Genomic DNA, 17,441 nt, shown 5'->3' on the forward strand with positions numbered 1-17,441 from the left:
TCGCTGCTCAGGCTGACTGCCTTTTAGCCCAGACGGGAGACTGTTCCAACGGAATAACTGTGTGCTTATGAAACTTTTCCTATGACCATAAATTGCAGCAAATGCAAAAGTAGCTGATAACCGTTTAATGTTGATTTTCATTCCTAATAAAAAGTCACCTTTGGGAATTCGTAAGTTTTAACTGACTTTTGTTTTTAACAGACATACAAGTTTTACAAAATGGATATCTGTGATTAGGGCCAAGAGTTTTATGTAAAAGTTTTGATTTAAAAAAATACTGTAAAATGTTAAATAAATGCAGCATTAGCCAAGACACAAGGAATTTTCTGTGTATATATCTAGAGCAAGCATGTCAAACTCACAGCCAGTGGGCCGCATGCCTCACTTAATTGAGGCATGCGGCCCACCGGCTGCGAGTTTGACATGCTTCATCATTCTAGACCAGCGGTTCTCAACCTGTGGGTCGCGACCCCTTTGGGGCTCGAACGACCCTTTCACAGGGGTCACCTAAGACCATCGGAAAACACATATATAATTACATATTATTTTTGTGATTAATCACTATGCTTTAATTATGTTCAATTTGTAACAATGAAATTGGGGGTCACCACAACATGAGGAACTGTATTAAAGAGTCGTGGCATTAGGAAGGTTGAGAACCACTGTTCTAGAGGGACAAATTACCACTGCCTTCAGGTAATTTACATTCTTAAAACTACAAAGTAAAATTACCACAAACATTTGTGTATCATTTTTTTTATTCACAAAATATTTTCACATGTATTCTTGTCTTTAATCTTCCCAACATCTCTAGTAGCTAAGCATTGTTCTAATATTCATTTTGCAAAGTCAAAAGAGCAAAAATTAAGGACAAAGTCTCCAGCCCAGCTGGTGTGGCTCAGTGGATTGAGCTTCGCCCCAAGGACCAAGAGGATTCAATTCCTCTGTCAGGGCACATGCCAGGGTTGCGGACTCCATCCCTAGTAGGGGGCGTGCAAGAGTCAGCCAATCAATGTGTCTCTCTCATTGATGTTTCTAACTCTCTCTCTCCCTTCCTTTGTGAAATCAATAAAATATATTTAAAAAAATAATAAAACCGTCTCCGGCCCGGCCAGCATGGCTCAGTGGTTGTGCATTGACTTATGAACCAGGAGGTCACTTTTCGATTCCCAGTCAGGGCACATGCCTAGGTTTGGGCTCGATCCCCAGTGTTGGGTGTGTAGGAGGCAGCTGATCAATAATTCTTTCTCATCATTGATGTTTCTATCTCTCTCCCCCTCTCCCTTCCCCTCTGAAATCAATAAAAATATATTTTTTTAAAAAGAAATAAAGAACAAAGTCTCCAAAGCCAGTCCCCCCGAGTTCAAATTCTGGCTTTGTTACCTACTGCTCTATAACCTTAGCTGCCTCTCAGAGCCTTCATGTCCGCAACTCTTAAATCACACCCTACTAACTGCCTCATAGGGTTTTGTGGTAATGCAAACAATATCATATCTCATAAACAAAACCCTTGTTTCTAGCAACATTTCTCCAGTGCTGTTATTACATTTTCCTATTTAGTCTGCAACTAGGCTTGCAGATTGGTTTGGGTTTGAGTTAGCGACAGCTGTTGCCTTTTAGAATCATATGCTTTCTAATTCTCTTGTTCATTGCTTTAAAAAAAAAATTACTGCACAATTCACTCACGATTTTGCTCTTTAGTCTGATATTTTGTTTTTTTTGTTGTAGTTGTTTTTTTGAATATATTTTTATTGATTTCACAGAGGGAGGGAGAGGGAGAGAGATAGAAAAATCAATGATGAGAGAGAATCATTGATCGGCTGACTCCTGCACGCCCCCTACTGGGGATCAAGCCCACAACTCAGGCATGTGCCCTTGACCAGAATCAAACCTGGGACCCTGCAGGCCAACGCTCTATCCACTGAGCCAAACCGGCTAGGGCTGCCTGACATTTTGTGTGGTGATGCTCCCACACAGCCTGAAAGTTGATTTTTCTTCCTTGCTGTGATTGTCCTTCTCCTGGTGAGATGGCCAGAATTTTTCATCTTGGTGACGGGCACTTGCCCCCAGTGAAGAGGATGTGATCAAACTTCACCCTGTGACGGACACCCAGCCCATCAGACACATTTGCCGACCAATAAGGAATTTGCTGATTTGGGGGGAGGGGAAGGGCAGGATTAAACATTTTATCATTCCTGCTTTGTTCCAGTTTATTATTTCCTTTAGAATTGAATACCAAAATTCTGTTATCTCATTTTTGTACAACTCTAACTCAATATAAGTACTTGAACTTTTTTATTGATTGATTTTTTTTTTGAGGGAGGGGGCTAGAGAGGGGTGGGGAAGGATTGAACCAGAACCATGACTATCAGGACGCTGCTCTAACCAACTGAGCTACCAGCCAAGGCATATTTGGACTTTTAAGTGAATAATGTCTGTGGACAAAAGACATGGCTAAGGTCTTTTGGTGTTTTCTCTTAATATGTCTTTGGTCATCATGAAAATAGTTCTTTTCTAAACTTCTGGATGGCTTTTTATAAGCTTGTGCACATTCTTTGAAACTAGGGAAAAGCAGGAAGTGAGGGAGAGCGAGAAGCAGAGGAGAGAGGAAGAAAGGAACCATATTATTCTTAAGAATTTTATTTTCTTCCCAAATCAGGGTAACATCAATAGGTTGTTTTACTAGATAGAAGTCATTAGTATAATATTTCTGCTGGAATGTTTAAATGTGCACATTTATTTCAGACATAACAAGAAGTTTAGGGTGGCCAGTATTGCTTTTTTATTTGCATGTCTTGCCTCCTTGTATATATTGTGTTGGAAATGGTTTGTGTAAAGATTATTCAAAAGTCAAATTTAGCACTTAAAGTAAATTGTTACCAGTTTCTTTTATCTTCCCCTAGAACAGTATTGGTTTCTTGGACATAAAATTCCCACACCTGTATATTATTTCTAAGAGCATGTGTTATGTTTATAACCATTTGAGTTCCCCGGTGCACATGTTAAATCTTCCTATTTCTCACCCCCTAGAACGATCTGAAGGTGCTGTGTACGTCGCTGGCTGACAGTAAATACATGCTTCTGCAGAAACTGGCCAATGTGTTTGAACAGCCCGTGGCGGAGCAAATAGAGGTATTTACAGCTGCCTTTTTCCAGTTGATCGGATTTACTGTGAAATGTCAAATCCTCTGCGAAAGATTACTGGCTTATTGTGGCATTTATGTTTGTCCCATGTTTTGTTTGTGAGAGCTGGATTTGAATCACCGGCCAGGTTACACTGACTCTCTCACTTGGGCTTGCACGGAACTGGGAAATGTGAGCTGGGGAAAGGTGTCAGTGACCGCTGCTGACCTGAAGAAGTGTGTCCCCTAACAGTGAGATTAGGCGTGAATGTCAGTGACCTGGGCAGGAAGTCAGGCTGCCCCGGTGGCGGCACAGAGGAGCACTGTGGACATTCGGAAGAGGGGTAGGTTGCCTCCAGAGGGGTAAGGTCAGGGAAGAGTCTACAGAGGAAAATCGGAGCTGGACTTAGGAGTTGGGGCACACAGGGACCGGAAGAAAGGTATCCCTGGAAAGGGACAGCAAGAACAAAGGCACAGGCGAGGCAGTTCCGAGCTCTGAGGAGGAAAGCGAGTGACCCTGGTTAGCTGAACTTAGGATGAATCATGTGATTGAGGGGAAATAAGGTCAGACGAGAACATTGGAGACACCTTGTAGTTAGGGCTATTGCATGTCAGAGAATTTGGACTTGAGTCTATAAATCACTGGTGTCTAACCTTCATTGATTGCACACCTCACTAGTTAAACAAGCACATACCACAAATACATGAATATTTACTCATTTATCAACTATAAGCAAGTACTATGTTATAAAGCACATGCAGAAATAGAAGTGGAAATTGAAAATTAATGTGGCTGGGTGTAAATGAAGACATAAGTGTCTCACCCTCATGGATCATATCCCACACACTGGATATCTCCCCTCAGAGAACTGGCAGTGGGAAGCCACTGGGGATGTAGGAGGGTGAGAGTAAGTGTGGGGGCCAGATCCTGCTTCTGGAGGGCTGGCACGACCACGCCAGGGTCAGGAGGCAGGTTTCCCATCATTGATCGACTGCCTCCTGCACGTCCTCTACCAGGGATGGAGCCCGCAGCCTGGGCATGTGCCTGATGGGAATCAAACCAGCAACCTTTCGTTGCGTGGGACAATGCCCAGTCAACTGAGCCACACTGGCCAGGGCCTGTTTGTTGTTTTGTTGTTGTTGTTTTAATGGATGCATTATCCTTTATAATCTCTCTGGGTGTATTATTTGTTCATTGAAGTTTTATTTTTCCTGTATAATTGGTTACTTTTGTTTGTTGGCTTACTTGGGTTTCTGTCTTTCATGTTGGAGACATTTCTCAGGAAATCCTTTGCTGACTATTCCGTTTAGGATGGGAGACTAAGCAGCTAAGTGGCAACTTGACGGATGGACAATGTTGAGATCTACTGAAGGGTGGTCTGTGTGGGCTATTTGTTGGAGAATCCTTGCATCAAACTTTTAGGTGTTTGGTCTTTTCATATTTTTTCTCTTTCCTACCTGGAGAGTAGAGGTCTGGCGGCCATTCTCTAGAAGACGCAGGGACTCCACATTCACCATTCAGTGGGCATTCACTTTATCCCTCTGTTTTCAATCAAGTACTCGAACCCACAACTGTATCCGGTGCCCCTCAGTTCAGAAACTATTTGTTTTTTTACATTTTCTAGAAAATCAATGTTCCATCTTTCACCAGGGAAGGGAAGGGGCAGTGTGGAATGATGCAAGAGATCTGGGAATTTAACTTCTCTCTTAAAAAAAAAAATTCATTGTTTCAGAGAGGAAGGGAGAGGGAAAGAGAGGTAGAAACATCAATGATGAGAAAGAAGCATTGATTGGCTGCCTCCTGCATGCCCCCTGTTGGGGATTGAGACCACAACCCAAGCATGTAACTTGACTGGGAATCGAACCATGACCTCCTGGTTCATGGGTCAATGCTCAACCACTGAGCCACACCAGCCGGGCTTAACTTCTCTTTAAGGAGCTTCTCACCAACCCTCCTTATTCAGCACCCACTTCACCAGAGTGCCAGAGACTTCTGTGGCTATAAACTTGGGGGTGAAGATCCCCTGCTGGACTAGGATTCAGCTGTCTTAGATGTCTTAAGTCAATTTTCATCTCTCCTCCTGATTTCCAACTTCCAGAATTTTGTTGGTATTGTCTTCTTTCCTTCTGCCTTGTTCTTGTAGATTTATGGGGGGAACACACACCCAAAAACAAGCAAACAGAACATTTGCTGTGGTGGTAGTGGGGATTCAGGAAAGAAAATGGGCACATGCTTTTTATCTGCCATCTGGAATTCATGTTCTTTTCATTCTTCAAGGGCAACCGAGGTTGCATTTCTTCCAAAAGCCTACTCATTCTGCTCCAGGACTCCCTGGGATCTCCCGTTTCCAAAGCGCTCTTACAGGGACGGCGTGTGTCAAGTTTATTTAGTACATAATGGTTTTGCTTCCCAACCAGACGGTTAGCTCCTGGAAGGCCAGGATGAGATCTTGTTCTGCCTCTATACACCTCACCCTGGGAAGACAAGGCTTAGCACCAGCAGCCGCTGTAATACTTGTCGACTGTGTGATTTTCTGCTTCTTGGGGAAACCTTGCAGTCACATGTTTTCAAACATGCTCAGAACTGCACTTCAGGAAACCAGAGCATGATTCCCGACACCAGGGGTGGGGAATGTCCAGCCCACAGGCCGTATAAGGCCCATGAAATCGTTTGGTCTGGCCCTGCCAAGGCATTAGGGGTGAGTTAATTAAATGTTTGGCCAAATACAAGTATAGCAGGCTAATTTTTAAGTTGATAATTTTGTATGGGCCGAGAACGATGTTATAAATATCCAAATGGCCCTTCCCCACCCCTGCCCTAGTCAATCCCAGGCAGAGACCTTTCTCTAATGTCATACATCATGCTACTTTTTGGGGTGTCGCTATTCATGAATTTTTCTTTTTTTGAGGAAGCTGTTGTCCTCCCAACCCTCCATTCTCAGTCCCTCTGACCTCCTCACCTTTAAGATAGCTGGTCTGTAGCATAATAAAGGGCCGCCTTCTCTTTCCCACATCATGTGACCGTGGTTTTTATGTTATATTGCAATGAGTTTTGTTGGCTGTATTGTTCTATGTGGACAGAAGAGGAATAAATAAGGAGGCACGGTAGTCATACTTTTTGTGGGAAATTATTTGTGGGAGTTTTGATGAACTTTCATACCTTTTACCTAGGCAATACAGCAGGCTGAAGATGGGCTGAAGGAATTGGATGCAGGAATCGCTGAATTAAAAAAGCGTGGTGACAAGTTGCAGATGGAGCAGCCCGCCCTGCAAGAACTCTCCAGACTCCAGGTATGATTTTCTGCCAATGGCATTCAATGATGCATCCTAACTAGAACTCAAGAAAAAAGTATTTTCTCCATTTTCTTGTTATTTCTCCATAAAATTCAGATCATTTAAGTTCTAATTTCTCTTCCAAGTAACTCTTGGAAAAATTTCTAAAATTTTTACTATATTTAATGCAATAAAAAATTGTATTCTCAAGCTTCTAAGATTCTTTTTTTTAAAGTCATTTGTTATTGTAAAAAAAATCATTTGTTATTATTCTGATGGCTAACCACTGTGGTGTAGATTAGTTGTGCTGTATTATTTTCTACTGTAGAAAATGTAATTATTATCAGTCCAACTTAGAAAAGTTAAGAAAGGGAGATCTACTCTGTATTAAAGAGTGGTTTTTATCAGTCATTAAAACTATAGTTTATCATTCATACATTTTTTAATGGGAGAGAGACACTGTGCCAGTTCCCAAACAAATCAAAAAATTTAACCAAGAGGAAGCTGAAGTCTACACAGACCTCTTGGCCTCACTCAGGAGCAGAGGGCAACGTGGGGTTACTTTGCTTTCCTGGATCGGCACTGAACGCAAGAATCTGCTATCGGGGTGGTAGGCCGATCCTGGGATATTACACCAGCAAAAATTTAGCCGTTGATGAGCAACATAGTTAAGTCATATTAAGAAAAAAATGTGCATAGTGACACATATGCACACATTTGCCCTGTACGCCTATTACAGTCCGTTGAAGAATTACTAGCATGAATCCAGTCCAGGCTCACAGGTCCTTCCTTTCAAGAAAATAAAATAGCTCTTATTTTTAAAAGAGCATTTTTATTTTAAGTATCTCATCCCACTGTCTAACATTTTGCGATGTCATGAGCCCACTGGCCCCCACTCTGTCCTTTCTAGAGAGTTTCCGACGATGGTTAACGTCAGGTGTAAGATCCAACGTCAGGGCTGTAAACAGGCATTAGAGTTGAACTTTCCAGATCGGACATTGTTGGCCTCTAAATCTTCACATGGCACATTAATCAGGTCCATATGGCTCAAATAAATTCTGTGTTTAGTGTATCATCGTCTCCTAAAATGCCTTTCCAGTTAAGATATTTATTTATTTCACCACATTTGGCAAAAACATGGCCTTTTCAAGTCTTCAAGTCTTCCAGCTCCCAGTAAATGCTTCTGCTTCTCAAGCTCTTTATTTGAAGAATAGTCCCAAATCGGATTATTAAGTAGTATTTGTAATGTTAAGGATACTATATTCGATTATTCTAAACGTGTATGAATGTTTAGAACATGATAAAAATCAGAATTAAATTTCCTGGGGCATTTCCCTTCACCTCCATGAACAATTTGTGATCCCACATCTTGCCACAAACATTGACATTCCAAGAAGACTAGTTAAATCTACCCATGTGTCACTTCTAGGCAACGTTTTTGTATATCCTTTGTAATGTTAAAAAAAATTAGCTTATTTTTTTAATTATATTTTTTATTGATTTCAGAGAGGAAGGAGAGGGAGAGAGAGCTAGAAACATCAATGATGAGACGGTTGCTTCCCACATGCCCCACACTGGGGATCAAGCCCACACCTGGGCACATGCCCTGACCGGTAATTAAACCATGACCTCCGGGTTCATAGGTCAGTGCTCAACCACTGAGCCACACCACCGGGCTAGCTTATCTTTTTTTGAAAGAAGTTTTTGAACTGAGGATTCTGAGTAAGGCAGACGGACGGATGCCCGATACACAGAGCATCACCATAGGCAGGCACCTGAAGGCGCGTCCTGGGGTTGTGGGTTTGGTAGGTAATGTATTTTTAGAGAGGAGCCTCAACATCACTTGAGTGAATGTTGCTGTCTCTGTTTCTAAGGACATGTATGATGAACTGATGATGACCATCGGCTCTCGGCGGAGTGGACTGAACCAGAACCTAGCGTTCAAGAGCCAGTACGAAAGGGCCCTGCAAGATCTGGCCGACCTGCTGGAAACTGGACAAGAGAAGATGGCCGGCGACCAGAAAATGATCGTGTCTTCCAAAGAGGAAGTCCAACAGCTCCTTGACAAACATAAGGTAGAGAGAGAGAGAGTGTACTTGTGCAAGCATAGTCTCACTGACTGATAAATATCGAGTAAAACCCAGTATTTTCAATCTTTTAGGAGTTCCTACGTGTATAAGTGAATCTTTAAGATGGTAGACAAAAGTGTACGCAAACCCACTGGCATTCAGTAGCACAGAACAGAGGCTATGCTCTATAATGTTATCAGCTAAAAAAGAATACCACCTCAGCAGTCATTTTGTGTCCCTTCCTCACAGTATCGGCCAGGCTTTCTCATTTCTTAAACTGGGAAACTCAGGGACCCTCTCAAAGGAGCCCGGCTTCCTTCTGAACTGCTATTTTCCTCTGTGTTTTCTATGCCCATTTGTTCATCTAGCTCTAGGTGTTCTCTCTGCCTGGCCCAGGACGCCTCGCTCTGCTCTGGGAATGGGTTTCTTTCTCTCGCATGTGGCACCCGGCTCTTATGGCCTTAAACACATGTTCCGCAAGAGTTGCCTTCTGGGGACAACAGGTCCTTTTGCTACATAATTAAACTTGGTCAGCCTGCGCTTGCTCCAGCAGTATGTGCCGTACCAAGTTCACGTTAGCCCCTACTCCTTAATTCAGCCATGCCTGCTTAATGCACACACAAAGGTAACTCTTGCATTATTAGCAATAACTGCAGAAAGAGCAATTTTGCCAGTTTAGAACCCCAAACTCCAAGACTCCTGGAAGTTCCTCTAGGGAAACTTTCGAAATCCCATTGGGTTACAGATGGTTAACCTTCTACTATCATGTAGCTTCCCTGGTGGCTTCCCAAGGTAGATTTTTTTTTTTTTTTTACTATTAGACTTCTTGCTATTTTTCCCAGAGGTTTTTGTCCAAAATGTTGTGATTTATTAAGGCCTTATCGTTTGGCTTTGAAAACAGTGCTTTAAAGTTCACAGCTGGTTTTTCTCAAATCTTTGACCCTAGTAATAAAATAACCTCCTGAGTTATTCCAGAGAAGAAACTAGGATCAATGAATATAAATAACAGAGAAATTAAGCTCAATAGGTGAAGAACGCTGAGAGGAGTAAGCTGCCTTGAGCAGACAGCCCTCCTGGCCATGAGAAGCCCATCCAAGGCTGCTGGGGGAGATGGGGTTGTAAAAGGAATTTCAGCTTCCCATGAATTTGAGCTCTGTGACGTCCAAGTTCTCTTCCAACTTTAAGATTCTACGATATAATAATGGATGGTTGATTAAAAAAGATGTTCTAGCTTCCCCTGACCAGAGCATTTTCTGAGGAGGAGCTAGCTCGGCAGTTTCTGAGGGGGAGCTAGCTCGGCAGTGACCTTGAGCAAGTTACACAGACTGGACCGTGCAGTGTCCCCATCTGTAAAATGTGAAATAACCTGCCTGCCTCATAGAGCTGTTGTAAGGAGTACATGAGTGAGTCAAGTGCCGATAGAGTACCTGGCACGTAGCACACACTAAATGTTACTGTCTATCGATTCTCAGTCCTTCGGTTCTACCTGTGGCGCTGGGAACAGGAAATGGGATAAACCCTATCTCCCTCCTCTGGGCCCTTTGACACAGAGAAAGGAACAATTCAAAACACATTTGAAGGATTGTGCAAGGTCTACCGTTTCCTTGCATGTAGGTATAATCTGAGGGAAATTTAGAATACATCATACCTCTCAGCTCAACCATAGAGGAAGGAAGTTGTGAGTATGTCGGGTGAGGTCCTCTCAGTGAGTACAGAGTATAAACAGAGCCCGGATGGGGAATGGGAGCTGAAGTGTGAGGGACAAGGGAGGCCAGTTTGGGTGGTGGAGTTAGTGAGAGGCGGGTCAGGACAGTAAGGAAGTCCGGCCCGCAGGGATGAAGGATTCGGAGAGCAGGGGCTGGTGCCCTATGAAGGGCTCTGGGTAGGGCACAGCAGTGGGTAGATGCTCCTGGTGTGGGAACAAGGGAGGCCACGCAGGAGACTGGAGCCCTGTAAGGTGGCGGCCAGCAGCGGTGGAACAGTGTCACTCAGATGTCAGCTGAGTACCATCAGCTTTCCCATTTGAAGCAAGTTTATCGTCTGGTAGAATATGAATGAGTCGCTGACCTCTTTTCTTCTACCTGGAAAATGGCAGGAATACTTCCAGGGTCTGGAATCTCACATGATTTTGACGGAAACGCTCTTCAGAAAGATCATCAGCTTTGCAGTCCTGCAGGAAACTCAACTGCACGCAGAAGTGATGGCGCAGGCTTCCGCGGTCCTGAAAGGGGCTCACAAAAGGGGCGTGGAGCTGGAGTACATTCTAGAGGTGAGACCCTTGAGGCAGCACCACCCCCCCCATGAAGGCAAGACAGTGATTCCTTCACACTGGGCAGGATGAGGCGTGGGGTTTGAGAGGCAGGCTGAAAAACTGCTGACCTTTGCTATAAATTATTGACGTGAACTTCAAGTGATTGGCAAAAAGACTTCCCAATTTAAAACAAAATAAAAATCTGAATTTAGAAAAAAGTCACTTGAGAATTCTCCTTAGTAGAATGCCTTTGCTATATATTCCTATTTCTTAAACGTCTGTGCTTTTTTAAATTTACAAATGGAATATATTTAGTTCACTTCCTACAGGCCCATTCCTTCTAGTTAAGTCATATATTCATCACTACCAGGGTAAAGAATGAAAACCAGGTAATCAAATGCTTACTGTGTTCCAGGCGTAATGCGCACATTATTCTATTTAACCCTCCAAATGGCCCACATAGGTATTATTATTCCCATGTTTAAATGTTAAAAATGGGGCTCAGAGAAGCTGATATCTTGTCCATGCTCGTTAGTAACTTGCTCATGCAGCTAGTTAGTTGCAGCTGCCACAGGCCGTTGATAATGCTTTTCAGGGTCACCGTCTGATGCCTGGCTTCAGAGCCATCCTTTGCTTCCCAAAGCAACCCTCCCTCCCCCCCACCCCCCGTCACACACACACAGAGACATCTCCCTCTGACCGAACTTCAAAGAGAACCTGTCAAGTGCATATTTTGCACAGGAAGAGGAATGCTGTTCCTTAATGAGGGCTTCTAGCTCACGGACTGATGTTGCATTTCCAGACGTGGTCCCATCTGGATGAGGACCAGCAGGAGCTCCGCAGGCAGCTGGAGGTGGTGGAGAGCAGCATCCCCAGCGTGGGGCTGGTGGAGGAGAGCGAGGACAGGCTCATGGACCGGATCACACTCTACCAGGTCAGCGTCCCCGCGGCGTCTTGGTGTGGGAAGCTGCCACAGTTCCTTTGGAAACTCTCCCATGGTTTTAACAGGATCTAAACAAACTTGCAATCAAATATTAAGCACTGTTACTTTGATTTCAAGCGATTGACGTTGTTGAAAGCACATAAATGTTAAGCGTTTGTTTTCTAATAGAATATAAGAAGGTTTTTTTTCCTTTCCTTTTTGGTAATGAGAGATCCTTTTGAATATTCAGCCTCCATCAAGCGTTTTCTGTAGTTTATCCTGATATCACACTATCTTGAAAAAATTATAGCTGGTTGTTTTATGAGCATTAGAAGTTTTTTTTTTTTAAATGAAAGAGTGCTCCTCTTGAAAACTCAGCTTCCACCAAGCATTTCCTGTCGTTTATGTGGTGAAATAATTATAGTTTGATAGTCTTACATGCATGTAAAGTCACCACCAAAAAAATAAATAAAGACATCTTTATTTAGATATAGTAGGTGAAACATCTCAAAGTTTCCAACATCACTTGGCTGTAAATAATTGAAGTTTGACTAAGGATAATGGGAACATATGGATACCAGAGAAATTGTGATCCTTAGAGAGACAAATTGCATTATCCAAACTTCTGACCCCGTATTTTTCATCATTTCAGCATTTGAAATCCAGCCTTAATGAATACCAGCCCAAATTATATCAGGTGTTAGATGATGGGAAGCGCCTTCTGATATCCATTAGCTGCTCAGATCTGGAGAGCCAGCTGAACCAGCTCGGAGAACACTGGCTGAATAGTACCAACAAAGTGTCTAAGGAACTTCACAGATTGGAAACGATATTGAAACACTGGACCAGGTAATACAAGGACTATTTTGCCCATTTTTTAGATTAGTGTTCAAGAACATTTATAAGGCTAGTGGGTACCGGACTTGAAAAAGGTATCATGGTCCCTATAGGAACGTATCACATAGTTTGGAAAATAAAGACAAACACAAGCCCCCAATTGGGTTCCTGTATAATATAAACATGTCATCCAAAGGGGTAGGGAGGCGGGTACCTTACCTTTGAGCTCCTCCTCGCCTGTTGACTGCATGTGGGTGGGCACAGTAAAACCTTAGTGGGAAAGAAGAGAGAGTGGTTTTGAGAAGATGCAATTTCTCAAGGACAAGAGGAATATTCAAGAGAAGTGGAGGGGGTGATGTTACATAATGAAATACTCTATTTCTATGCCATCTTTATTTTCAAGAACTTTTAATAACAGTCATCTGATATGGTCTGAATAGCTTCAACATGAACAGATAGGGGAAATACATTTTTATTTTCAGCTTAGAGAAGAGAAAGTTGAAACTTGGAGAGACTGACTTGCTTCAGGCATAAATATTAAGGGCATAAGAATTTGAGAGTTTGAACATAGGGCATTATTCTCCCAAATCTCCCATCCAAGTACTAACCAGGCCCGACCCTGCTTAGCTTCCGAGATCAGACGAGATCGGGCGCGTTCAGGGTGGTATGGCCGTAGACTATTCTCCCAAATCTATCATGCCTTTTTAAGATTAGCATTGGGACACAGGCAACCGGATGGTGATTACCAGAGGGAAAGAGGGATGGGGGAGGTAGAAGAAGGTAGAGGGAGGATAAATGATGATGCAAGGAGACTTGAATTGGGGTGGTGAACACACAATATAAAATACAGATGATGTATTATAGATTGCACACCAAAACCTATATAATTACAGTAACCAATGCCACCCCTAATAAATTCAATAAACATTTACAAAAATAAAATTACATGGGTGAATGACATGGGTTAGCAGAAAGTAGGGATTGGATGTTTACCTGATAGGCTCATCAATGTACTTACAGATATCAAAGTGAGTCTGCGGCTCTAACTCACTGGTTACAGTCCGCAAAAGACAGGCTGGAATTTTGGACTCAGCAATCTGTGACTGTCCCCCAAGAACTGGAGATGGTCCGTGATCATCTGAATGCTTTCCTGGTAAGAGTTTAAAGCATTTGGCTCACATGTATTGTTTACAGGCCTATAGGTGAGGCCTGATCTACACTAGAAGAGAGGAAACCAGCTGTCCGTGGGTGAACTTAACAAACCAAGTTCTGGAGAATCTTTATGCAGAATACTAGGCCCAACATCGCCTCTTTCGGGAGTTTATAGGTAGTGGCTTCATCGTTGGCTCTTTTTAAAAAAAATTTCTTTATTGACTAAGGTATTACATATGTGTCCTTATACCCCATTGGGAGAGAGTAGGCTGCTTTTGTTTTTTGTCTGCAATGCTTAACATAACTCCCCTTCAAGATGTAAAGAAAAGTTGTTTTTGCCGTAAATTGGTCTCTTTCCTTAAATGAAAGGTCTGGCTCTTTAATCCTGATTTGAACTTTGCTCCTTCTTTCAGGAGTTTTCCAAAGAAGTGGATGCCAAATCCTCCCTGAAATCGTCTGTCCTAAGCACCGGGAACCAGCTCCTTCGCTTAAAGAAAGTGGACACGGCCGCCCTGCGTTCCGAGCTGTCGCACATAGACGGCCAGTGGACGGACCTGCTGACCAATATTCCGACGGTCCAGGAAAAGCTCCACCAGGTACAGCAAGAATCTTTGGCTTCATTGGTAGTGACCGACTTGAGCAGTATGGAATGGAAAGCTGCCTTCATCTGCTTTTGCTCACGGATTTAAATAAGCTTCGTCTTGGATGTCTTGTCTTTTCTCTCTTCCACTGTACAGCGTATTCATATGGACCCTTCGCCAAATGCCATATTTACAAATGCCACACCTTCCAAGGGCTTCTTTTTTCTTTTTAATAAACTTTTATTGATTTCAGAGAGGAAGGGAAAGGGAGAGAGATAGATACATCCATGAAAAAGAGTCATTGATCGGCTGCCTCCTGCATGCCCCACACTGGGGATCGAGCCCACAATCTGGGAATGTGCCCTGACCGGGAATCGAACCATGACCTCCTGGTTCTTAGGTCGACACTCAACCTCTGAGCCACGCTGGCAGGGCCCACAGGCTTCTTTAGTGTGTGTGTGTATGTGTGTGTGTGTTACAATCCCTCTCTGGTCTTGCTTAAATTCTTTTTCTCGTGAGTAAAGTGTGGGTCACTGCACCTACCTTATAAAGTGGGTAGCCATGAAGATTTAACAATAATAAATGTAAAAGACCTATGATCTTACCTCCAGTACAGCAGCTGGCATTCATTCAGTAAGGGAAGAGAAGTTAGAGAAGGGAAGTCAGTTCTCCTCTTTCCTGGAAACATGTTTCTCTCCCCTGAACTCCCAGAGAGTTTATTTTTCTCTCTCTTTTGTGCTCGTCACTGTAGATAAGGTAAGATAGATGTGTTTAATGCCAATTTTCATTCCTACTAATCAGCTGCTGTACATCTCACATTTGTCTCTACATCATTCTGCACCCCATAGAAGCCCATAAATATTTTAAATGATTGCTTGTGTTCTTCCAAATTATTATAATAAGTAGCTGCATAAATGTATGATGTGTTAAGTAAGATTCAGACTTGTAAGTATATTTTAAAGACTGAAGAAGTTGGCTATGCTCTTAGGAATAAATATGGGAGTGCCAAAGCTCTCGAAAATGATAGTTGGTATTGTGGTATTTTTCTTTCTCCTTTTAACATTCTTGAGTCATAATACACAGAGATTTTATGAGCTAATTAATAAGATACATCTGTTGAATGTTTTGTAGTTACGTTTTTTGAAGGTCATAAAACTAGCTATAAAATAACAATAATATTTTCTTCTTTCTGGTATTTTGATTAATTAGCCAGTGTTTATACAATGTTTATAGTATTGGATGGCAAGTGAACATAAGATGACTAGGATGGTTCAGTGTTTGCCTGCTGTTTAATTCCAAGCTTCCAATGAGGTCAGGATCCAAACATGGCATTAAGAAGAGTTACCTAGCCGAAACCGGTTTGGCTCAGTGGATAGAGCGTCGGCCTGCGGACTGAAAGGTCCCAGGTTCGATTCCGGTCAAGGGCATGTACCTTGGGTGCAAGCACATCCCCAGTGGGGGGTGTGCAGGAGGCAGCTGGTTGATGTTCCTCTCTCATCGATGTTTCTAACTCTCTATCTCTCTCCTTTCCTCTCTGTAAAAACTCAATAAAATATATTTAAAAAAAAAAAAAAAAAGAAGAGTTACCTATGCGGGAACATTAATAAGGGTTCATGGAGGGTGTTTAGGTTAACAGGCACCGGGTTTGAACTTTAATACTGTGACTTGCTCTCCTCCTCGGGCAGCTCCAAATGGATAAGCTGCCCTCGCGCCATGCCATTTCGGAAGTCATGACTTGGATCTCTCTCATGGAGAATGTCATTCAAAAGGATGAAGAGGATATAAAAAATGCCATAGGCTACCAGGCCATCAATGAGTACCTTCAGAAATATAAGGTGATGACACATTTGTTATCTTTACCTTTTCATGTTTTGGAACTATTTTGTTTGAAGGGACATAAGAACTCCAGGGATGGCGATCAGGCTCTGAAGTATAGATTTCATCCATAGTGACCGGATAGCTGTCTGAGAGTAAGAACATTGCCTCCCTCGTGTAGGCATGGAAAAGTTGTCTGGTATTAGGAATAATTTTGAATAAGATTTTGTGTCATTTTAAGAAGTCACAAAAATGGATACTATAATTTATAAATATTTTATAGTGTAATCATAAAATGTATCCAATTCTACATCCTCTGCCATATATATATATTTATTTATAAATTCAAATATATTTATAAATTCAAAAGTTATAAATTTAATTCATGTCTACTGTATTCATATATATTTTATACTAGAGGCCCGATGCACGAAATTCATGCAAGAGTAGGCCTTCCTTCCCCTGGCTGCCGGGACCGGCTTCCCTCTGGCACTTGGGACCTGGGCTTCCCTCCAGCTGCCAGCAGGCACCCGGAACCCAGGCTTCCCTCGCAGCCCTGGCTTCGTCGGAAGGTCGTCCAGAATGACATCTGTTCTAATTAGCATATTATGCTTTTATTATTATAGATATATTCCGTTTCTGAAAATAACGGGTTCTATGCATGCACACAGATGGGGCCACTCGGACTAAACCATGGAAGTCATGACATGAACCTTCTGCTCACTCATGACCCTCCAGCTCCTGAGCAAGCCCACGACATGTGCCCTCTGACCTCGTTTCCTTCTCTCCCTCTCGCTCCAGGGCTTTCAGATAGACATTAACTGTAAGCAGCTCACAGTGGACTTTGTGAACCAGTCTGTGCTGCAGATCAGCACCCAGGACGTGGAGAGCAAGCGCAGCGATAAGACCGACTTTGCGGAGCAACTCGGCGCGATGAATAAAAGCTGGCAGGTCCTGCAGGGCCTCGTCGCTGAGAAGGTGAGCCACGTGGCCACTGCTGGGGAGACTCTATCAAGCAAATTAACTGTAGGAGTAGGATAGCGACCGACGCCGGGCTCGGGGATTCTGCGGGAGGGAATGCCACTGAAGAATACATACATGGCTCTACATGTTCTTTTTTTAAAAATATGTATGTATTTTTATTGATTTCAGAGAGGAAGGGAGAGGGAGAGATAGAAACCTCAGTGATGAGAGGGAATCATTGATCGTCTGCCTCCTGCATGCCCCCTAATAGGGATTGAGCCTGCAACCTGGGCATGTGCCCTTGACTGGAATCAAACCCGGGACCCTTCAGTCCACAGACCAATGCTCTATTCACTGAGCCAAACCAGCTCCTGCTGGCTCTACATGGTCTTCAATCATGTCGATTACTTTGTCTTATGCACCCTCCACCCTCTGTATATTTCATATTATTTTAGT

At 42.9% G+C, this 17,441-nt stretch overlaps 1 protein-coding gene across 3 annotated transcripts in view; it reads left to right on the forward strand.

The window, feature by feature from the left end:
- SYNE1 (spectrin repeat containing nuclear envelope protein 1) overlaps window positions 1-17,441 on the forward strand; it is a 392,090-nt gene that overhangs the window by 285,725 nt on the left and 88,924 nt on the right. For all 3 annotated transcript variants that reach the window (XM_059700015.1, XM_059700013.1, XM_059700014.1), the window contains 10 exons: window positions 3,031-3,132; window positions 6,294-6,413; window positions 8,270-8,470; window positions 10,560-10,733; window positions 11,518-11,649; window positions 12,290-12,486; window positions 13,495-13,627; window positions 14,040-14,222; window positions 15,893-16,042; window positions 16,824-17,000. In XM_059700015.1, coding sequence (XP_059555998.1) covers window positions 3,031-3,132; window positions 6,294-6,413; window positions 8,270-8,470; window positions 10,560-10,733; window positions 11,518-11,649; window positions 12,290-12,486; window positions 13,495-13,627; window positions 14,040-14,222; window positions 15,893-16,042; window positions 16,824-17,000 — 1,569 coding nt within the window. The remainder of the gene's footprint in view (window positions 1-3,030; window positions 3,133-6,293; window positions 6,414-8,269; window positions 8,471-10,559; window positions 10,734-11,517; window positions 11,650-12,289; window positions 12,487-13,494; window positions 13,628-14,039; window positions 14,223-15,892; window positions 16,043-16,823; window positions 17,001-17,441) is intronic.

This window comes from Myotis daubentonii, chromosome 6 (assembly GCF_963259705.1).
Source record: "Myotis daubentonii chromosome 6, mMyoDau2.1, whole genome shotgun sequence".
In the NCBI taxonomy this organism is placed as follows: Eukaryota; Metazoa; Chordata; class Mammalia; order Chiroptera; family Vespertilionidae; genus Myotis; species Myotis daubentonii.